The sequence below is a fragment of the Carcharhinus amblyrhynchos genome, chromosome 23 (assembly GCF_965287045.1).
Source record: "Carcharhinus amblyrhynchos chromosome 23, sCarAmb.v2.hapA, whole genome shotgun sequence".
NCBI lineage: Eukaryota > Metazoa > Chordata > Chondrichthyes > Carcharhiniformes > Carcharhinidae > Carcharhinus > Carcharhinus amblyrhynchos.
Genome location: NC_137346.1, coordinates 12,513,699 through 12,537,857, shown reverse-complemented (window position 1 = coordinate 12,537,857; position 24,159 = coordinate 12,513,699). Strand labels below are relative to the sequence as shown.

Sequence of the window (24,159 nt, the reverse complement as noted above, 5' to 3'; positions counted from 1 at the left end):
ACTTGGGAGGTCTTGTGCAGTTTCATAACACGCGTTTCACAATCTGTCCTCCTGCTTTCAATGATTTGTCTACATGCATTCCCAGGTCTCTATGTTCTTGTACTTTCCACGTCTATTGAGTTGTACCCTTTAGTTTACATTGCTTTACCTTGCTCCTCCTACTAATATATATTACAACTAACCTCTCAGTTAAATTCCATCTGCCTGGTGCCTCCCCAGTCTGCTAAACTGTCTCATCTTGAAGTTTGTGACTAGCCTCCATACAGTTCACTATACTTCCTGAGATTTGTATTACCTACAAATTTTTAAATTATACCCAGTACGTTGGATATGAGCATATATATATCCAGAACAGCAGTGGCCCTGGAAATACTATTAATTACCTTCCTGTATGCATGTAAGACCTGACATTACAGCCCATCAAACACACCAGTTATATTTACCACTTTGTCCAACTTGAAATTGGTTGGTTTAGGATTTGAGAGATATTTATTATTTTCGTGCCTGATTGGTGGTTCAATCATGAAGTTGTTAATATTAGCAAGCTGAGGTATATCCAAATCATAGAACAGTAGGACCCACAATTGTATTTATTTTGCCAAATACTGAATTTTTAGTTTTAGCCTGTCCCACGGAGAGCCATGTGGCAACCTCACTATGAGAGGCATTAGAGTCTTTAGAGTAAATTAGAGTCAGAGCTGTCCTGGGCAACAGTTGGGCTTCTGTCAGCACTCAAGCGAGAGAGAAGATTGGAAACAGGTTGGCATTCTTCTTCCTCAGATACAGAATATTGTGTCATCAATGGGAACCCAAAGACAGAGTATATTGTAGCTAAGAATAATTTATTATTCATTAAAACCTGATTGAATTGTTTTGTAACTGATGTACATGAAATTACATTACTCTAAATTAATCTGGTTACTCAAGCTCCATCTTAAAAGTAAAATAAACACTCACTTGTGTTTTTAGCCTTAGGTCAATTAATGGTTGAAAACAAGATGCTTTCAGTGACCTCAAGATTGTTTATCCTGAAAACCTGTGATCTCTGTAAGTATTAGGTCACTGTCAACTAAAGTAAAAAGAGCCTATTCCTTTCGTCCTTGCGCAGAAATTACAACATTGTTACAACTGCTAGCTCTTAACAGTTCACGTGTTGTTTATTCTTCATACAAGCAGTAGTCTTAATGTGTGGTTAAAGAATGTGCATTAGGTTCAGTCCCTAAGGAAGTGAAACTTCCAGTGAATAGCTGAGGCATTTACACCAGAAAGCTCCTAGGTTTTTTCCCTAATCAGTGCTAAGTAGCTAATTTCAGTTAGGATACTGCACTTTGCCTTGAATGCCCCTGGGCTGAGAAGAAAATTAGTCTTCATTACTGTTCCTGTTTTGTTGAACTTAAGAACTAGGAACAGGAATAGGCCATCAGGCCCCTCAAGCCTGCTCTGCCATTCAATAAGATCATGGCTGATCTTTTTGTGGACTCAGTTCCATTTACCCACCTGCTCACCATAACTCTTAATTCCTTTACTTTCAAAAATGTACCTATCCTTGTCTTAAAAACATTCAGTGAGGTAGCCTCAACTGCTTTACTGAGCAGGGAATTCCACAGATTCACAACCCTTTGTGTGAAGAAGCTCCTCCTCAACTCAGTCCTAAATTTGCTTCCCCTTATTTTGAGGCAATGTACCCTAGTTCTAGTTTCACCTGCCAGTGCAAACAACTTCCCTGCTTCTATTTTATCTATTCGCTTCATGATCTTATGTATCTCAATAAGATCTCCGCTCATTTTTCTGAATTCCAATGAGTATAGCCCCAGTCTACTCGGTCTCTCCTCATAAGCCAACCCTCTCAACTCCGGAATCAACCTGGTGAATCTCCTCTGCACCCCCACAGTGCCAGTATATTCTTTCTCAAGTAAGGAGACCAAAATTGTACACAGTACTCCAGGTGTGGCCTCACCAGCACCTTATATAGCTGCAACATAACCTCACTGTTTTTAAACTCCATCTCTCTGGCAATGAAGGACAGAATTCCATTTGCCTTCTGAATTATCTGCTGCCCCTGCAAACCAACTCCTTGAGATTACTGCACAAGGACACCCAAGTCCCTCTGCACAGCCATGCTGCACTTTTTTACCATTTCAATAATAGTCCATTTTGCTGTAGCATGTTTGTGGCATGTAAGGTATAGATGCTTGGGGTGGAAACAAAATCTGGACTTGGTTGATGCCCCTTCCCAACACTCAAGATAAACTTTTGAAATTTATATCAAGGTTTTCACTTAAATAGTAATCATTTGGATAAGATAGTGAATCACTAGTGGATATCATGCTGTGTTTCAACAAGGAGCTCAGGGATATGAAATGACATGGAAAAATAAAATTTATTTCCAACTGTTGAACATGGCAAAATTAAAAAATGTCTTTGAAATTTTTTATAAACATACTATTTCACCCTACTGTATTGGAGAATAGTTAAAAGTGAGGGGAGAGAAACTGATATTACGGGTTTAGTAATATTAGTGAGTACAATATTTACACAGCTAATTGTTCATAGATATAGCATTACTCAAGGTTTCTATAATTATTGTAATTTATCAGTGTAACCCAATGATCTGATGCTGTTTACATTAATGAGTTATCATAATAAAAAGGCTAATTGTTGAATGTAAAAGAAAATTAATAAACACTTAACCACATAGGACTCGCTAATCAAGCCTACTTGCCTTTTTTGGTAACTCTTAAGAAACATTAATTAAATACCCATAAGCTGTGGAATTTAGGCTACTTTACATTAATATTCGTGATGCCTGTTCATGAAATCCTTAATTAAAAGGCGTACAGAAGGTTAGACATGGGTGTAAAAGGTTCAGTCAGCACTGTAAATGATGTTGGCAGTCCCAATGGCAGTGGGGAGAGCAGAAGAGATCCCTCACACCCTACTCAATTGTACTTCTGTTAAGCAGTTACAAATCATGATTTGTTAGAAGGAAGAAATGTGACAATGCAAGGCAAACACATTGTCAATTCAGTTGAACCGATTACAGCTCAAGCTGACCTCTTAAAAGTTGCACCTTCTGCATTCCTTGACTATATTTTCTCAGTAGAGCATCTCCTCTATATATTCCTCATTACACATGGTTTAAAATATAAATTTAACACTCAAATTTAATTAACACTATGGAACCACAAAAAATCTAATTCGCAGTGCTAAATAAATGCATTCATTAAGTTTTATTTTGGTGTAGAAACTGATTACTTTCAATAAATTGGTACATTTACCTTTTATTCATTTAGTATTCCTCAATATATATTTCTTCACAGAAGATATTAATCCTGCCATCTAATTATCAGGCTTCTCTTAAATTAATTTTCTTTGCAATTTTATTAATTTTCTTTAAACTGTTAATTGAAAAAGGGCGTGCTCACGAAATTTAATCTTTTAATATGCAGGAAATGCATGATGATGCTTGATTGTCCCCTATTTTGTGGGAAAAATAAAGGTAGTTTTTTTTCTTTAAATTTCGTCATTTGGTATGCTCATTATGCAATGGAGGAAAATGTTTGATAATACTGAAATAAAGCCGTTTACTGTGGCAAGATAAATCAAAGTTATTACAAATTACTTTACAGAGCAGTGTTGTGCAGAAAGTGCTCGGGCCATTACAGTGAAAGTACCCTTTTAAAAGCTGTGCTTGCTGAACCCCACGAGAGCCATGTGATCTTTCTTGGTTCCATGCAGCATAAAAGCTGTAGCTGTTGATTCTTCTCGGCTCTTCTTCAGCAGTTCTTGACATCAGTGCCTCTAAGTCACCTGTATTTTGAAACAGTTTGATTCACACGTTAATCATAACATGATATTTGCATAACTTTTATCTTGACTGAGCTGGAAACATTCAGTATAGGTTTCCTGTTTGTTTTAGAGGGTTCTTTTCCAGTTGGAAAAAGTCTACCATTTACAAATTGAATCATCAACAACTAGATTCCCTCATCATGGCTGAGTAGGATTATTCATTGCATTTACCAGTAATCAATCTTTAAAATTGAAATTGCATTCCAGTGTTACAGTAGCAAATGAATATTATGGGTCAAAGAGTTATCCTGAACAGCTTGGCATTGATGTTACTTGTTTTGAACATCTCCAGGGTTGAAAGGAAAAGGATTGGGGTTGTTATGGCATTGAGGGATGCTGAGACAGTTCCAATACTAAACGCTTATAAGAACTAGGAGCAGGATTAGGCGTATCAATCCTTTGGGCCTGCTCCGCCATTCAACATGATCATGGCTGATCATGTCTTGGCCTCAGCTCCACTTTCCTGCCCATTCTCTATAACCCTTCACCCCATTATTAATTAAAAATCTGCCTGTCTGGAATTCCATGAGTCATATACAGTTTGGCTTTTCTATGACAACAAATGTTTGCCAACACATCCTCTTTCTTCTATTCTACTTTCTGGCACTTATGATTCCAGAATGGTCTGCAAATCTTGGCTTCTTCCCTGATTGACATTTCTGGCTCAGAAAGAAAAAAATTGAAGAGGAATGCTTGGAAGTGTACTTTCACCAGCAGTTCACATCCTTGGACATTGCTTCTCTAGTAATCAATGTGATATTGTGATTTATTGCACCTACCTGTTGGCATTACTGGTAAAGGGCTGGCCAAATGCCATTATTTCTTTTTCACCCAATGGTAGATGAGTAGAACTTTTCTCTAATTAAGTATTGGGAAGATTGAAACCACTGTTTTTAGTCCCTGTGCCAAACTCTATTCTGTAGCTACCAATTCCATCCCTCGCCCTGGCAACAGTTCAAAACTAAATCCGTATCTTTGCAACCTTGGTGTCATATTTGACCCTGAGATAAGCTTCCAAACACGTGAGCACATCATCAATCACTGGGACCGCCTATATCCACCATCGTAATATCACTTGCTTCTTTCTGAACTATCTGCTGCTGAAACCTCCACTCCTGCCATTTTTATCTCTAGATCTGATGATCAATTGCACCATTGGCTGGTCTCCTGCAATCTACCTTCCATAAACTTGCGATCCAAAGCTCTGCTACCTGTGTCTTGACTTGCATTAAATTCGGTTCACATAACACCTCTGTTTTGGCTGGCCTACATTGGTTCCTGGTCAGACATTGTCTTGATTTTAAAATTCTCACCTTTAGTTTAAATCCCTTCATGAACTCACTTCTCCCTACTTCTGTAAACTCTTCTGGCCCCTCAATCCCCTGATATATCTGTGTTTATCTAATTATGGTCTGTTGTGCATCCCTGATTTAATCATTCCAGTCCCTAAGTTCTGGAATTCTGTCCCTACACCTCTCTGCACCCCTACTTTATTTTCTTATTCTTTCACGAGACCTAAAGTTAAAGTTCTAAAGTTTATTTATTAGTCACAAGTAGGCTTACATTAACACTGCAGTGAAATTACTGTGAAAATCCCCTAGTCACCACACTCTCGCGTCCGTTCAGGTACACTGGGACAATTTAGCCAATTGCTCCTAACCAGCACGTCTTTTGGACTGTGGGAGGAAACCCACGCAGACAAAGGGAGAATGTGCAAACTTCACATGGATGGTGACTGAAGCCAGGAATTAAACCTGGTCCCTGGCGCCGTGAGGCAGCAATGTTAACCACTGTACACTGATGTGGGCATCGCTGGCAAAAAAAATTCATACCAATCTCTAACCCAAAATTTTCCTTAATTCTCAGCATCCTTTTTTTCCCGTTTCTCATGAAAGTGGAAGGTGATAAAACAAAGGGTGCCTAACCTGGGAGCTGTAAAAAAAAAAAGATTGCCCAATTGGTTGGTTCGCCTAATTGGTTGGTTCACCCAATTGCCAGGTGTAATTTTCAAGCTGACTATTCTAAGCTAAGTCTTAAAGCATTCCTTCAAAAGATTGCAAAATGTTAGAATACCTAATATATATGCACTGTAAATTCCTGATGAGCAGAATCTGTTAACGAACCAGCTAGAAACTGTGCTAATTTAGTCCTTATATTTGTTTCATGGCCAAAATGAAACAAATATTTCATTTGTACCCATTCTCAGGTGAAAGATCGAAGTTGTACTTAAAAACCCCGATTTCATTGCTCAATATGAACAACATTCCAACCTCGTATTCCAAAGTGAAAATGTAGTAATAAATTATTCATAGGATTTTTTTTGCCACTATAGCATATTTTCCAACAAACCATGCACAGGACAGCTGTCAGGAAAATTGTTATAACTAAAATTGACAATATCATGCTTTAAAAGGAGACAGATGTTCATTGTAAACATCATCTTCTGCCTGAACAATCTGGAATTGGCACGGTTGTGTCCAGTCTGGAGCCTTGTTTTTTCATTCTGGCTTTCCTAGGATCATAGAATCCCTGCAGTACGGAAAGAGGCCATTTGGCACTGACCACAATCCCACTCAGGCCCTACTCCCATATTTACCCACTAATCCCTCTAACCTACGCATCTCAGAACACCAAGGGCAATTTTAGCATGGCCAATCAACCTAACCCACACATCTTTGGACTGTGGGAGGAAACCGGAGCACCCAGAGGAAACCCATGCAGATATGAGGACAATGTGCAAACTCCACAAGACACTTTTTTACACTTGCGTATCTTTAATAGAAAGGTTTGAGATTTTTTGGCTTGTTAATAATGTATTGGAATCTTAATTGGTCATTATTTTGCCTTTATATATATCATTATGTTCTTATTGGCACTGATTTATGATTCTGTTCATAGTCCAGTGTAACACCCTTCTGCTTCAATATTCACCTAACTTGCACAGATTGCATTTTTTAATTCTGTTAAGCATGTGCATGTATGCATGCATGTTCCACTTTCCAGCAATTTTTTTGGCTCAATAATCCTTGCCATTTTCACACAGTGTAAGAGGGCTTTTTCTTGTCATGATGGCCTGGTGTTTCAGAAGTGTTATGGTTACATGCAGAAGTTTTGCTGAATGTATTTAGGATCGTTATGTTGATACAAGCTGATTCCAGCTGATCTTTGAGAAATGCTTTTGTCATTTCCATATTTACCAATAAATTCTACAGCTAATAATGGATAGCTGGGACAGAGTGCAAAATACTAACAGAAAGATAGTCAGAATCATAATCTGCATTTAATTAGACATTATTAACTTTCAGGTTAGAGGTTATTTCTTTAATGAGTGAATAAGATATGCTTTCTGACAAGGTCATGAGCACCAAACAGAAAAATCAAGATGAACTTAACAGGGGCAGCACAGTAGTACGGTGGCTAGCACGCTGCCTCACAGCACCAGAGACACGGGTACAATTCTGGCCTCGGCTGAGTGAGTTTGCATGTTCTCCCTGTAAGTTTCCCGGGTGCTCTGGTTTCCTCCTATTGTCCAAAAATGTGTAGATTACATGGATTGGCCTTTCTAAATTGCCGCTCAGTCTCCCAAGATATGTAGGTTGGGGGTTTAGCGAGGTAAATATGTGGGGTTACAGAGATAGGGCCTAGGTAAGATGATCAATTGGATAATTGTTGCAGACTTGATGAGTCAAAGACTTCCTTCTGCATTTTAGGGATTCTATGAATGAGGGACAATTTGATAGTGTAGTATTAATTAGGCATGTTTCATGATTCCTATGTTTGATTCTAGTGCCATAATTTTCATATGTTCTCATCCAGATCAAGGCACGTATTATTTTACTTTTTTTTAGAGGAAGCAGTTGACTAGTGAAATTTATTGCTTTAGACACAAAGTAACAGTAATGGAAGGGCCAAAATGTAGGAAAAAAAACAATATTCATTACTTTTGTTTTTCAAAATCAGTTCCCCTAATGAGTGAATTCTGTATCACTTCAGTGATGCAGAGCAGGGTGTCCCAGGTTCAATCTTTTGAGAATTGTATTACCTGGCTCTGGAAAGGGTTGAAGCAACTAATTATTGCGCCACTGAGTTCAGAAAGAAAAAAATCGGACAGACTTCTTGATTCCCAATTCTGGCTGTAAAAGTGGATGCATAATGATTGGGTAAGAACAGGGTTAGGCTTTGCTCAACTTTTCTCAACTTGTATTGCTGCTGGCATTTTACTGCTGTTTGCATATGGATATTGGCCATGACCACTGATTGTATTTTACAATTCCATCCATTTCTTCTCATTCACTGAAACACTCGAATCCTGCAGTTCAATGTAATAAAAACAGAGCTAGACTAACTCAGTTGTCACATTTATGAAGTACTGTAACGTTTCACCTTTTGTGAAACTTTGTCCCAGCAAGGAGAATTTTGGAGGGGAGAAAAATATAATTAATGAGCAATATTAGCTTTTTATTGGAAAATTATTAAATTTGAATTCATTCTATACTCTCAACAGTTTCTAGTTTAATAAATTCTTTCAAATCTGCAGTCCATTTCACTATTTTCAATTACTAGCAGTGTACAAATTTTAATGAGCAATGTCAAATATTTGATTTCTTGATATCGTGAATGTCAGTAAAAACATAAAAGTGGATTATACTTAATTTTGAATGGATGACAATTACACAGCTTGTATATTTGAGTTTTATGTATTATTTAAGGAACTGACCATATTGTACCTTCCCCGTAGGAAATCAACCTACCCTCAAAAAAAAACTAAAAGTGAGCTTATTGCGGTATACTTTCCTGTTTCATTTAACTTACATTAATTTCTTAGCTTTCTTTATCTTAATACTGAAATGCAGTTCTGGAGATTTAACCCAAAAGTGGCGTGCGGACTGACTTTGCAAATCAGAACAACTTGCGATCTAATTTTTGTGGATTAGGTGCTTGCTCTTGAAGTTTGAGAATACTTAGGTTGGGGGGATTTCTCCAGCCTCCCAGTGTGTGTTCCTCGGTGGTTGCAGTGGCGCACTGTTCACTGATGGTAGGATTCTCTGGTTCCTCTGCTGTCAGTGGGATTTCTCTTTGACACAGAAGCTGGTGCGCTGTCAGTGGACCAGAAAATTCTGCAGGTTTGAATGGCCGGAGAATTTCCCCCAGTGTTTCATTAAGGTTATATTTATTGTGAAGGGCAAAGGTTAACGGACACAAAATTAATGCTGTATAAAGCTTTTGCAAAGAACATTCTTGTTGCATTCTTGTCAAAATTCATGTACTGTATTTCTGATTGTCCTATCCTCTTAGCCAAGGGTTTCTTTGGGTAAAAGGGAAGATTTTAAAAAATAATTGTGAAGGTAGTAGAACAGAATTTTGTTGTGCCTTAGTCATTTTTCTGAATGCATAAATTGTATTATGACTAAATATGGAAATTATGGATTTGCATATTAGTTAGATGGCAGATTAGTTACTGAGATTCTGACCCTGATGTACATCGCCTGTTTGAAGTATACTGTTTTATCAGTTTAAAATAACCCATTGTTAATAAAGATGTCTTGGTTGCTATAGGAACAGTATCCACAGTAACTTCAACTTGATTGAAATTATCTATCAGTAAAATAAATGATTGAATAAATAATATATTTGTTTAAAACCTCTCTATTCCTAGTAATTAAACTAAAAGTGTATATTTGTACAGTCTAGAAAGTTTGATAAGTAATGCAGAGTGTCGCAGCCTGAAGTTCTGTATAAATTATGCTGTTGTGATGCCCTTTTCAAGGAATTTAGGATGAGCGTTAAATGCTGGTCTGGCCAGTGACACCCACATCCCATGGACAAATTATTAAGAATGGTATCCAGTTTTTAACAACATTTCCATAATTGCCTGAAAAGTAATGCTGATACCAGCCAGTAAATTGTCTAATAATGCAAGTACATTTTTATTGCATTGCCTGAAAGGTGGTAGAAGCAGATTCAGTAGTATCTTCCAAAAGGAGGAGATTGAATACATGCATGTAAAAGAAAGACATGGAGAGAGAAAAAACAGGGAAGTACGAATAATTGGGTAGCCCTTTGTAAAGAATTGGAACATGTATGATAGACCAAATCACCACCTCCTCAGTCACTTGCTTGTGTTAATAATACCTTCTGATTTTCTGAAAACAACACCAGTTTTTATTTTTCCTTGTACCAGGCAGAATCCTCCTGAACCTGTGCTACATCTCTTTCTGCAACTAGCCTGTTATTGTATGGAGCCCAAACTACACTCAGTATTCCAATTCCAATTTTACTGAGTTTCATATAGATTCACCATTACCTTGTGAATCCAATTTGGATTTTTGGCTTTATAAATGCGAGACACATTTTGCCTTTTAATGTGGACGGAATTCACTTTATGTACTCAGCATGCAAGTGCATGTCAACTATTTAAATATAGGCTTGTATTTTGAATGGGCACACAACAATCTATATCTGTAGTGTTATTCTGCACTATGTTGTTGTATATCATGTATTTGCCCTTGAATAATGGGGTCATTTTATAAAACATACACTTCAAACCCCATTGATGGTAATTGGATTCCTTAGCCTGTTCATTTCTGCAATACAAAACTTCTACCCATAGTGTGTTGCTCCAGCTGGATATTAATGATTTGAGTAATGAAGAAGCCGCACACAGTTTAAGGAAACAGAATCCTTAATTTGTATCGCTGTTGGTAGAATCACAGATATTGTGACTTTGTTGCCACCAATCTGCCAACAAACATGTATTAACAGTTTCTCGAAGAGATGTATTTCTGTTGCACTGTCAGAACTGGCATTTTCATTATGATGTGTAGAACTATCTGCATCTTTCCTTCAATAATACTTGGAATAGTGATGGATGTAATTACTCAATGTTATGTTTGCCATTTCAGCTGCTGTGAGGGAAGTGAACTTAATGGGTTGGTTAGATGATGCACGAGACCAATTATTTAAAATCACATCCTTCCAGAAAGAGGGAGGCATGTTTTCTGCTTTTATTGTTTTGGCACTTACGCATCCTTTCTTGAAGGATTCACAGGCAAATAGAGTTCTCCAAGTCTTTATTTAAGTGGTCATTCTTCATATGTGAACTTTGATGGTAAATGCAAACTATTTGATTCTGGCAGGCATAGTGGAGTGTGCTATTTCTGGTGTGTCTTGCTGCAGAGCAAAATGCCATAATGCTTTTACCTGGCAGAAATTTGCTTCTGAATGTGAACATCTGTTTCTTTCATTTTCAGTTTAAATTTTAAAGATCCTGAGGCAGTCAGAGCCCTTACATGTACACTATTGAAGGAGGACTTTGGACTGACGATTGACATCCCATTGGAGAGATTGATTCCTACTGTTCCTTTGCGGCTCAACTACATTCATTGGGTTGAAGACCTGATCGGCAGTGACACTGTTAAAAGTAAACTCATCCGAGGAATTGACATTGGTATAAAGCCTCAGTTTTCATTTTCTCTTTCATCAAAGTATCGCTAAGGATTGATTATTTCATGTTGAACCCCAAATGAGCAAATTTTCAGTTCAGTATCACCAGGATCAGTAAAGTATAATGTCAGGCATGTAAAAGTTTCATAATGCATTACTTAGTCCAGAAAACAGTGGGCGACAGAATTATAGATCTTGTCCCACGAAACTTGGAGAACATTTTGAGCTTTACAGTATCAGTGAGAATAATTTAAAGTGCTAAAATAATTGGCGAAGTCTTGGTAATGCAAAATTAAAGCACATTGGTTCCAGGCTATTTCCTATATTAATTATTGGTAAGCCTTGTGACAGTACTTTATGGAATGACACTAAGTGAAACTGAAGGAGGGGTGACTGGTTCAGTGGCTGCTATTGCCTGGAAGCAGCCCAGTGTAAATTGGGCTTGTTTCTTTTTGTCGATGAGGGTGAGTTCCTGTCTGTTTTTTCTTTCTACTTGGGAGATGCTTTGGACTTCTGACTTCTGAGTTTTCAAGGTTGGTAACTTGCCACATCACAAATCGTAAGGATGAGTTAGTATTCTGACCCTTTGTAGTGCATTGTGTTATCACTTTAAGGCATTATGCTTCTGACATTTCTTAGATAAAAGTTGTGTAAGTTGTTTTGGCAAAAGACTTAGCTGATGCATTGTGATATTTAGATGATACTGGTGGTTTTCAGTCTACAGAGCTGCAAGAGCTTGAATAATTTAGAAATCTCAGTGTTGTAGTAAACCTCAAATCCTATAACAGCAGAAAATGTTTAAATTGTATAGCACTAAATCGTCATCCAGTAATGCTATTCCATTCTGACGTAAATACAATAATTAGCCCTACCGGTGAAATCCTGGCCACAGCTCTTAATCTGCCTGTGTCCCATAGATGCTGATTCTTTGTTTATTCAACTTACCATCGGGACCAGGGATATCTTACACTAAGTTAAAGCCCAACTTGTGGGAATCTGGGGTTTGTACTATAGTTCAATACAGAAACCTTGGCATTACCACTTATCAAGGCAAATGTACAGCTGATTATGACTCCCGTGATGTTTCTTTATGAAGAAGAACCATCAATCTTTTTGACAACAGTGCTGTAAATAAACTCCCAAATATATTGTCTGAGAGAATGAGAATTGAGTGTTCTTTTTAGAAGGAAATTAATAGGATAGGAAATAATACCGTTATAGTCATCAAAAATCCAGTGTAATCCAAATCATGATCGTCATTTGCAGTTGTAAACTGATCATGTTCCAAATCTTAATGTTTTACATAATATCCGTCTTAAACTGCCATTAAACCAGGTTAGTTCAGACATTTATTGGCACAAGTTGTCAACCAGCTTAAGTAACCTCCACTGCTCTCTCCTGTGTTGTTAAGTCTGTCCTAAACTAGTTGTCATGATGTGGGAATGCCGGCGTTGGACTGGCGTAAACACAGTAAAAAGTCTGACAACACCAGGTTTTAGTCCAACCGAGAAGAGGCAGTCCCCTCGAAAGCTTGTGAGTATTATCAAATAAATCGGTTGGACTAAAACCTGGTGTTGTCAGACTTTTTACTGTCTATACTAGTTGTCCCAATTAAACACTATCAAGTTACATATACACAGACTGTTAAATGTGGCCTCACAGCGGTGCAGACAGGGGAGAGGCAAGCCTGAACTCCTTCACTTTTTTGCTGTCCATATGCCGAGGTGTTTTAATTTTGAAATAAGTTGTGGCATATTTCCCCAAACCCTCGGTTTGTGAAGTCAATTTTTAAAGTGACTCACTGTAAACTCTGAGTTAAATTGGAAGTATTGTTTATTCATATGCTCAAACCTGGGAGGATGGTTGCAACGTCATGCGTATACAAGCACACAATAAGAAGATAGGAAAGAGGAGTTACAACTATACTTAAAAGGAAAAGGATGTGGATTTTGATTCACGTGATTGCCAGAATCCAGAAAGTCAGAGCTCAGAGAGGGTTCTATCATGGAGGAGTTGCAGTTTAGGCAGGTTCAGCGCACTGAAGCAGGAGTTGCAGAATTCCTTTAAAATTGATCATGACTCAGCAAAATTAGGTTAGTATTCAGCGATTTGGTCTGTTTAGCAGACAATGGTAGGAATCTTCCAGAGAAGCAGGTTTTGAGAAGGTTTGGACTTGATGTAAGCTGTTGGTCAGGGTGATGGCCTGTTGTGGTTTTTGAGATTAAACAGCAGACTGAGTTGCAAGTCTAGAAATGTAATATTAAAACTTGCCAAAGGCCAGAAGCTTAGGTCATGTGATGTTGTCCTTTAACCACACAGTTGCAGGCTGACAAGCAGTTTCTATGCCTCTGGTCAAAATCCATTGTTTACCTTAGGAGATAGATGGTGGCTATTAGCATCCCTACAGGTATAATGAATGTTAATGGCTCTCCTTTTGATACAGGATCAGGCTGGAGAAACAGATCCTCTGCTGTTTCCTGGTTTAGTTGATTGCTAAATGTTCCCACAATGAGAGGTATGTGATCCCACAAGGATAGAGGATTGAGCTTTTGTCTTGTAAGTGCTGTTGGAAATTTCGAGTAGTTATAGCCAACTTTTGAATCATGGTTTATGAATCATTGTGGACTAGTCCCCAGGACCGGATGGAATGCATCCAAGGGTTCTGAAGGAAATGGCGGAGGTGATAGTGGATGCCTTGGTGATTATTTTCCAAACGTCGCTGGATTCTGGGGAAGTGCCGGAAGATTGGAAAACGGCTAATGTTACGCCGTTGTTTAAGAAGGGTGGCAGGCAAAAGGCGGGGAATTATAGGCCGTTTAGTTTAACGTCTGTTGTAGGAAAAATGTTAGAATCCGTGATCAAGGAGAAAATAGCGAGGCATCTTGAGGAGAATTGTTTGGTAGAGCAGACGCAGCACCGTTTCGTTAAGGGGAAGTCGTGTCTGACAAGCTTATTGGAGTTCTATGAGGATGTGTCTAGGGCGGTGGATAGAGGAGAGCCGGTGGATGTGGCCTTTCTTGATTTTCAGAAGGCGTTTGACAAGGTGCCTCACAAGATGTTATTGCAGAAGGTCAGGGGGCATGGAGTTGGGGGTACGGTGTTAGCGTGGATAGAGGATTGGCTGTCAAATAGGAGGCAGAGAGTGGGGGTCAATGAGTGCTATTCGGATTGGCGGATGGTGACTAGTGGAGTGCCCCAGGGGTCGGTGCTGGGGCCTCAGCTATTCACCATTTATATAGATGATCTGGAGGAGGGAACCGAGTGTATGGTGTCGAAATTTGCTGATGACACCAAGATTGGTGGAACGGCAAATTGTGCGGAGGGTGTGGAGAGCCTGCAGAAGGATCTAGATAGGCTGGGCGAATGGGCCAGGAACTGGCAAATGGAATTTAATGTTGGCAAATGTGAGGTTGTCCACTTTGGTAGGAATAATGGTAGGAAGGACTGTTACTTACGTGGCGAAAAATTGCAGCATGCGACGGTGCAGAGGGACCTCGGGGTCCTTGTGCATGAGTCGCAAAAACCCAGCCTGCAGGTGCAGCAGGTGGTCAGGAAGGCGAATGGGATGCTGGCCTTCATAGCGAGGGGGATTGAATATAAAAGTAGGGAGGTTTGCTGCAGCTGTATAGGGCGCTGGTGAGGCTGCAGCTGGAGTACTGTGTGCAGTTTTGGTCGCTGCACTTACGCAAGGATATTTTGGCCTTGGAGGGAGTGCAGAGGAGGTTTACTAGGCTGATGCTGGAGTTGAGGGGATTGAGCTATGAGGAGAGGCTGAATAAACTAGGCTTGTACTCGTTAGAGTTTAGAAGAATGAGGGGGGATCTCATTGAGACGTATAAGATGTTGAATGGGATGGATAGGATAGAGGTGGAGAGACTCTTCCCGCTCAGAAAGGACAGTAGGACTAGGGGGCACAGCCTCAAGATAAGGGGGGGTGCGGTTTAGAACGGAATTGAGGAGGAACTTCTTCACTCAACGGGTGGTGAATCTCTGGAATTCTCTGCCCGTTGAAGTGATGGAGGCTGCCTCGCTCAATATTTTTAAGACGCGGGTTGATAGGTTTTTGATAAGAGAGGGGATTAAGGGTTATGGGGAGAGGGCGGGAATGTGGAACTGAGCCACGACAGATCAGCCATGATGTTATTGAATGGCGGGGCAGACTCGAGGGGCTAGATGGCCTACTCCTGCTTCTATTTCTTATGTTCTTATGTTTAGCAAAGCCCACTTTTTAAATAAACAAAAAGGTATGGTTTATGATTTCTTTCATGTCTTAGGGACATGACAACAGTTTTTAAAATTTTATTTTTGAATAATCAAATGTTGACCAAGCTACTCGGCCATTCAAACAGACAGCTTTTTGTTCCTTGTCTGCTTAATGGAAGACATACTACACATGTGAATAATGGTGCAGGTCAAAAAATTACAACTTTGTTTGCTGGTGTGTACTCAGTTAACTGCTATCAGCTGAGATGGCAGAGGAAAGCATCACAGTATGGCTTTAAACATCTTGGTTTGAAATAATGAAACAAACCATACTGTGTTTTAGTTTCTGATAGATAGAAAATGTGTTTGCAGGAATGTCAGAATCAAGTTCAGATGTGATACCTTGTTTGGTAAAATAGTCAACAGTACCCACTGTGAAAACACGAATGAATAATCATTTCCATCAGTGGCAGGAATGTTGTTCTTGCCTCAATAACTCAGGTGGAATCACTACGTACAGAAGTAGAGTGGGGTGAAGAATCAAAGGACAAAATGGAAACCCGGATGAAGAATGATGAACAATGAAGAAGTACATACTTCAGTGCTGAATCTATTGCCACTGATTCTTGGACTAAAATACCATATGAACTAGTAGTTGCCATCAAATGCCAAAAATTGTCATCAATCATATGTTTTAAACTGGAGATGGCATTCTTACTATTCATTAGCCATTTTTCCAAAAGCATCCTGACTAGAATATTGCCTACGGCTTTCCTTGACAGAAATATACTGATGTCATATTGAATTGTGACAGATGTATCCACGTAGGTTAAATTCTAACTTTGCAGCCCTGTGTTTTCTGTACATTTGATCATATTTTTAGGTGTCGATAACAAATATATTTTCATGTTCTATCTATTTTCCTTCTCTTTTGTCAGATGAATATTAGTAAAAGAATTTCATTGAAAAGTAGTGTATACCTATGTGGTAAAACACAATACTAAAATGTTGAACTCAATTACCAGGAAGCAACTGCAGCTTTCTTGGTTTCTACATATGCATGAGATTGGTAGCCTAATTAAAAGGATGCAGTGCTTGTCATTTACTGAAAGGATAGGTTTTATAGGTCTTTCCTCAGGAGCATTAAGCCCATGCAATTTTGTGTTATTTTTCATTGTTGAATTATCCAACTTTGTGGAATACCATTACCACATGAAGTAATGTACAATGAATTGTAGTCACGGTCTAATCTCAGTCCCAAAAATAAATTAATCTAATTTAGCTATTATTTGTGGACCAGCGAATAATATCAACTCTACCTGCCTTTCTCAAAATGCTCACTGCAAACTATTGTAATGCATCAGAAGGTATTAATGCATTCATTCGTGCTGTCAGTTCCTCAGATGGCAAGTCTGTGATCTCAGCTGGGATGCCACCGGAGGAACCAAACAGATGTACGGATCTTAACCAAAAGATTTATGGGAAGTGGAGTGGGGAGGAGAAGAGGGCAACCTAAAACAGGATATTTTTACATCTTTTATAGCTGATTGAGAATTTTTAAAAATTCATTAACAGGGTGCAAGTGTCACTGGCAAACCCAGTGTTTATTGCGTATTCCTAATTGACCATTGAGTGACTGCTTGACCATTTCAGAGGGCTGTTAATAATAAACCACATTGCTGTGGGTCTGGAGTTGTAGACTGGCCAGACCGGGTAAGGATAGCAAATTTCCTTCCTCAAGGGACGTAAGTGAACCAGATTGTTTTTTAGAACAATCTGGTGGATTCATGACCATCGTTACTGATACCAGTTTTTTTTTTCAGATTAATTTCATTAACTGAATTCAAATTCCCAGCTGCCAGTGTGGAATTTGAATTTCTGTCTCTGGATCATTAATCCAGGCTTCTGGATTTTAGTAAAAGCGAAATACTGTGGATGCTAGATTCTGAAACAAAAACAGAAAATGCTGGAAAATCTCAGCAGGTTTCATCTATGGGGAGAGAATAGAGACAACATTTCGAGTCCAGATGACCCTTCAGAGCTAAGAGCAAAGAGAATAGGGTCATTTAGACTCAATGTTGGCTCTGTTCTCTCCCCAGAGATGCTGTCAGATCTGCTGAGGTTTTCTAGCATTTTCTGTTTTTGTTCTGCATTACAAGTTTGGTAACATAAAAACTGTGCGACTGTTTGTTTCATAACGAGCCCACTCTGCATATTTGATAGGACCAAACAAATGAGGATGAGAAATATCTTAAAAAAACAGAAGACTGACTGAAGATTTGTCTTTACCCACTTTGTTTTCGGCCATTTTGGTCATGTAACTTACCAAGAAGCAGTTATTGCACCCGTTGGCAGCTTTATTCCTTGCTGAAGTACAGCAAAAACAGTCTGCTCTTCAAATATGCTAGAAGTTTATTTTCAAATGGCTTTATTTACATTGGGTAAAGCTAGACAGAATGAGAAACTTGTAAATGACCACTGATAGTTTGAGTCAACCCAGTCAATTACTTATCACTGACAGAGGTTCACCTTCTATTCAATGGACTTTACCATATGTAGAACTAATTCTTATACATTTATCAAAATTTGAGTTTAATAACTAATAATGTTTTTACCTTTCAGGAACGGGGGCCTCCTGCATTTACCCTTTGCTTGGAGCCACTATGAATGGTTGGTTCTTTCTTGCAACTGAAGTGGACGATATGTGCTTTAACTATGCAAAGCAAAATGTGGAACAAAACAATCTTTCTGACCTCATTAAAGGTTGGTAAAAAGGAATGTATTTTCTTAGATCTGTGAGAAATGACTTTGTGACTTGTCATTAAGTTATTATAAAACTTAGCATTCTAGGAATCCCAATTTGTCTTCAAAACCTCTTTATTGATTTAAATCTGAGATTGATAGATTTTTGTTAACCAAAGGTATTAAGGGATTATGGAGCAAAAGCAAGTCTACTGTTAGGTCACACATCAGCCATGATCGCGCTGAATGGAGATGCAAGTTTGAGCAAGTACATGGCTGACTCCTGTTCCTAAATTTGTAATCCTGTCACAGGAGATTAGTTTCTCTTTGCCATTCATGCTCTTCCCTCAGTTGTACTTTTTCTTATCTTGGACCAAAGGGCAAATTAAATTGTCTATGCTTTAACTTCTGGCAATGCTATAATTTCTGACATTCTAAATGCGGGCTGATTCAGATCAGGCAGCACTCTTGGTGCTTACGTTGTCAATGAATAGTAATTTGCTTCCTGTGGGGATGCAAATGCCATTGGAGACTGGGATTTAAACGTATGTGTCAAGGTCCATGGCACTGAACATTCTGCCTGTTGAAAGCTTTAGCAAAACATATTGAGTTGAAGTTTCCATTCAGCTGCACTGCTTTTCTTGGTGCAATTAGCCCGCAGTCAGTGTAACTGGTGCAAAAGACCATAAAGATTTCAGCACATGTCGAACTTCCATGACCTTATATGCTGGTTTGAAAAATCATCACATCTGAAGCAAATTTAATCTGATGATATCCCACAACAAATATTATACATTTTCTTACTTTCCATAGCAGAAGTCAACTACTGGCAAATGTCAAGGAGATAACAAGTAGTCAGTGTGAGCACAGCATTATTAATCCACCACATCAGGGCCTGATCAGCAAACCTATCAGCAGAAAGGCAGTTTGAACTATAAGGGAGAATAACTCCAACACTAACTCGGCCAGAGGTATGGGAAGTGGCCCCATGATTTTCAGTTTTTCTTGTATGTTGAATCACTCGCCCTAGCATTCCTGCTATATGTAGATTGGAATTTAGCTTAAAGTTTGTTAAAATGGATGCAAATTTTTCATTGAATTGTAATAATGCTATTGAGTATAAACTGCTCCATTCATCCCTTCTAAAGATTAAACTGCATCAAAACTATTGCACCATCTAAAAGTCAATGCCCCACAAGATTAAATTATTTTGGTTTGGCATCATAGCAGAGAAGTTGACTGAGGATGAGAGAAATTAAGGTGAGGAAATTGAAGGCACGATTGAACTGAAGGAGTGATGAGGCATCATGATTTGGAGAGGGGTTTCCTCAGGGAAAGGCCATATTGACTGAAAGATTTTTTTTGCCAGTAATAGAGTGAAGGAAAACAGGGAAATGGCAATAAACCAGAATTAGATATTTATAATTTGGTAGCCAGGTGTCACATTCTAAATTGTTTTCTTCATGTTAGCTAATCTAATAATTTAACTGTCTAGTTAAAACAAACTGGCTCTGAAGTTGCACTAGCTGGTGTTACTTTTAGTTACTAATGTCTGCGAGAATTATTGTAAACACTTACCTGATTTAAATAATCTTATCAGAACTTCAAAATCATTGGAATGTAAGATTCTAACTAATTTAAAGGGAATGAGAAGCTTTTTTTTTAAACACAAAGCTTAGATTTCCTCACAACTTACCTGTCAAAGTTTTTCAGAGACCAGCCTTCAATCCTGAGTGATCATTATTAAAGATATGATGAACAGGCTAGACTCATAATTTAAGTGTAGGGATCCCAAATCAATGCATCCTTGGAATTAAAAGTTTCCAATTTGTTTTCCAGTCAGTTTTACTCTCTCGTTTGTGCACTTGCCAGTGTGATTTTGGAGCACTGCCTATGGCAAAATAACACTCCATCAGTTTGAAGGCAGTGCAGTGTACCCCCAGAAATTTTGTCACAGCTACAATGTTATACTGTGATGCTGTGGGGCTTATTCCATTAATTCTACTTTCTCTCAGTATGGAGAGAGCTTTGGAACATATTGAAGAGAAAATTGAAGACTGAAGCAAAGTCAGTGTTAACACTTCCGAGGAACCAAATTATCTGAAGGAATTATCCACTGGAAATGTAAATTATACAGCATCGACTTTAAACTTGCTAACCTCCATAAAGGAATATCTCATATTAATTTTGGACAAACGTAAAACAAGAATTATTTTTCTGTGCCCTGTGCATATTTCTTTTCTCATAGAATCCCTACAGTGCTGAAAGAGGCCATTCAGCCCATCAAGTTTGTACTGACCACAATCCCATCCAGCCCCTATTCCTGTAGCCGCACACATTTACCCTCCTAACCCCCTGACACAAGTGTCAATTTAGCATGGCCAATCAACCTAACCTGCACATCTTTGGACTGTGGGAGGAACCTGGAGGAAACCCGTGCAAACTCCACAGTGATCCGAGGCTGGAATTGAACCTGGGATCCTGGCATTGTGACGCAGCAGTGCTAACCATGGTGCTGCCATTTTTTTACTGTATGAGTGCATGGGGATCACATGGCAACCCCCCTCTTTTGTTTTGAGTATGCGCAAATAAAGAAACTGTTTGAGTTCACCCTAGCATGAGTTTGCTGTGTGGTTATTAATGGAAATGGAATCACACCCAACCTGAGAGGTTGGGAAATACGCCATTGATTATTATGAGAAGCAAGGAAGTGAATTAAAGCATGGACGAATGGTGAGAGGAGAAATCAGGGCTGTTCAAAATGGCCCCCTTCCTGTCTGTAACACATTACATGTGAAACATAAGTGAAAATCATTTATATTCATAATGAGTCATTGTACTGGTTAAATTTAAATGTATTTGCACTGCAGTTTCATCTAAATTATATTGATTTGCATTATTTTTAATAGTGGCATGATTTTTTAAAACATTTGTCTTTGAAGAAATTAATTTACTATTTTGAGCAGATAACCCTTTTTGAAAGTTCTTTGTTCATTCTTCTCCCACCTCATTCCTCTCAATGTTCATAAACATCATGAAAGTGCAGTAGATTTGGAGGACTTGAAGTCCAAAATTTCAGATAAAAGTGTTAAACTCTTAAGATGCCTCATGAAATCATTATTTAAAAGACTTTCCCTCCAGCCATAGAATAGCAGGACTTGTGTTACATGATAAATAGCATGTCTCACTTTGTGAAAAGTAGATTTATAGTCATTAATTTCAGTGTCACAATGAGTACATTTTCCTTTTTTAATTTCATAATTAAATCCAACCTTTCCTGATTCCGTTTTGTTTCATTCTTGGCTCACCTGCAGCTGACTTAATGTATTTTGGAAAGCTGAGATCCAAAAAAATCAAAACATCTAACAAAATCATATAAGAAATCAAATGATACAAATAGCCAAACCACACCCAAGGACAAACTGAGACAAGTATGGATTTACCTTTTTGCCATATTCCCACACTTCCCTCAGGAAGTTGTTGGAAGAAGCATTTTCCAAACATGCTCAAATGCAGCTCTGCTCTAGGGCTAAGATTGTCAGAAACTAATATCTGGAATTGTCTTGCTCTATTGGACTTGTTTTCTTTACTGTATTTATACATCATGACTTTTCAATGAAATTTTATTTACAGTGAGACTTCGTGTGGTACAATGGATTTATGTTGATTTACTGACTATGATCAATTAAATAATTATTGACAAAATTTAAACATGTAATCATCCTGTCCAGCCAATCATAATGGATATTAGGACGTGGATGTTAGTGGATGCGCATGATAGTTAGTCAGATGTGTAGAAAATGACTAAAAGAAATGCTGATGTTTTACAGTATTTGCTCAGTAATTGATGCATTTACTGAAAAAGAAATGGAATGAGAAATAGCCAGAGCTCATTTTGTATGATTTGATTGTCAGCACCTTTAATTATCAGAATAGTATCACATTGTAATCATTTCATTAATGCAAATATTCAATTCATTGTTTCCTTAACTGTTGGAATATTCAGCAAGGCAGAAATGAGTTGGTTAACATAGCAATGATGTGTAGTGTGTGGAACATGAAAAGAGTTGACAGCTGTAAGATTTTCTGATAGCTAAGATGTCAGCAAATCAGAAACAGTCAGTTTCAGTCTGTCAGTTAATCCATGCTCCACACTCATGTTGTGAACTCCAGCCACTGCTTAACTCTGGTAAACGCTGTTCCAGCTCCAAGAGTAGAAAAGAGGCATACGAACAACTACTTGAATTTACATGGAGCTTTTGACAAAGCAAGATGTTGGGAAGATCCAAAGATAAATCTGATAGGAGAGTGAACCATGCTCAATGCATTTGTTTATAAGGAGATAGGTGAAGCAAGAATTTAGGCTGACAATTCTGAGGTATGCCTATCACTGATAAAAGAATGTGGAGAAGGAAAAGCACACAATACACCATGGCAAAAGTATAAGCAGGGAATCCAGGGCTTGAAGTTGCTACGACATGGTGCAGCACACTCAACCCTGTAACACCTGAATAACAAAGACGCTATGCCAGACTCCTATTTATCGACTACAGCTCAGCCTTCAACACAATTATTCCTACAAAACTCATCTCCAAACTTCGCCGGCCTAGGGCTGGACTCCTCCCTCTTTATCTCTGGATCCTAGACTTCCTAACCCACCGATCACAATCAGTATTGATAGGCAACAACACCTCCATGATCATCCTCAGCTGGTGCCCCACAAGGCTATGTCCTCAGCCCCTCACTATACTCCTTATACACCTATGACTGTGTGGCCAAATTCCCCTCCAACTCGATTTTTAAGATTGTTGTTGACACCACTGTAGCAGGACAGATCTCAAACAATGATGAGACAGAGTACAGGAAAGGGATAGAGAATCTGGAGTGAACTGGTGCGACAACAATAATCTGTTCCTCAGTGTCAACAAAATGGAGGAGATAATCATTGACTTCAGGAAGTGGAGGCCCTGTATACATCAATGGGAATGAAGTGGAAATGGTCAAGAGCTTCAAGTTTTTGGGTGTCCAGATCACCAACAACCTATCCTGGTCCCTCCATGCCAATGCAATAGTTAAGAAAGTCCACCAATGCTTCTACTTTCTCCAGAGGCTAAGGAAATTTGGCATGTCCAATACAACTTTCACCAACTTTTACAGATGCACCATAGGAAACATTCTTTATGGTTGTATCACAGTTTGGTGTGGCTCCTGCACTGTCCAAAACTGCAAAAAACTGTAAAGGGTTGTGAAGGAAGCCCAGTCCATCATGTAAACCAGCCTACCTTCCATTGACTTTGTCTACACCTCCCATTGCCTCGGAAAAGCGACCAGCATAATTAAGAATTCCACGCACCCCGAACATATCCTCTTCCACCTTCTTCTGTCAGGAAAAAAAAATACAGAAGTCTGAGGTCAAGTACCAATCGACTCAAGAACAGCTTCTTCCCTGCTGCTGTCAGACTTTTGAATGGACCTACCTCATATTAAGTTGATCTTTCTCTACACCCTATCTATGACTGTAACACTACATTCTGCACCCTTGCCTTTCTTTCTTTATGTACGGTACGCTTTGTCTGTATAGCTTATAAGAAACAATACTTTTCAGTGCATACTAATACATGTGACAATAATGAATCAAATCAAAAGATTCATTTAAAACATCCTGGCTGAAGTAGCTGCCACATGAGTCACAACGTTACTTATGTTGTACCTAGGAGATTTAAACTGGAAGATCTTCTGTCAGCTGCTCACCTACTTATTCAAGACAGAGGAGGCAGTAATATTTGTCTGAGTTTTCCTGGTCCCGTGGTGGCAGGCTTGGAGGTGGGGGTGGGTTGACTCGGCTCCCTGATGCATTCTTGCTGCTGAAGAGCTTTCTCGGGGGCAGGATGGGAAACAGGTCAGCTGCCTGCTCTGCCAAGG

The 24,159-nt window shown here is 38.8% G+C and overlaps 1 protein-coding gene across 4 annotated transcripts in view; it reads left to right on the top strand.

Moving 5' to 3' along the window:
• mettl16 (methyltransferase 16, N6-methyladenosine) overlaps positions 1-24,159 on the top strand; it is a 130,295-nt gene that overhangs the window by 59,010 nt on the left and 47,126 nt on the right. For all 4 annotated transcript variants that reach the window (XM_080210816.1, XM_080210813.1, XM_080210814.1 and 1 more), the window contains exons 3-4: positions 11,100-11,296; positions 18,118-18,258. In XM_080210816.1, coding sequence (XP_080066942.1) covers positions 11,100-11,296; positions 18,118-18,258 — 338 coding nt within the window. The remainder of the gene's footprint in view (positions 1-11,099; positions 11,297-18,117; positions 18,259-24,159) is intronic.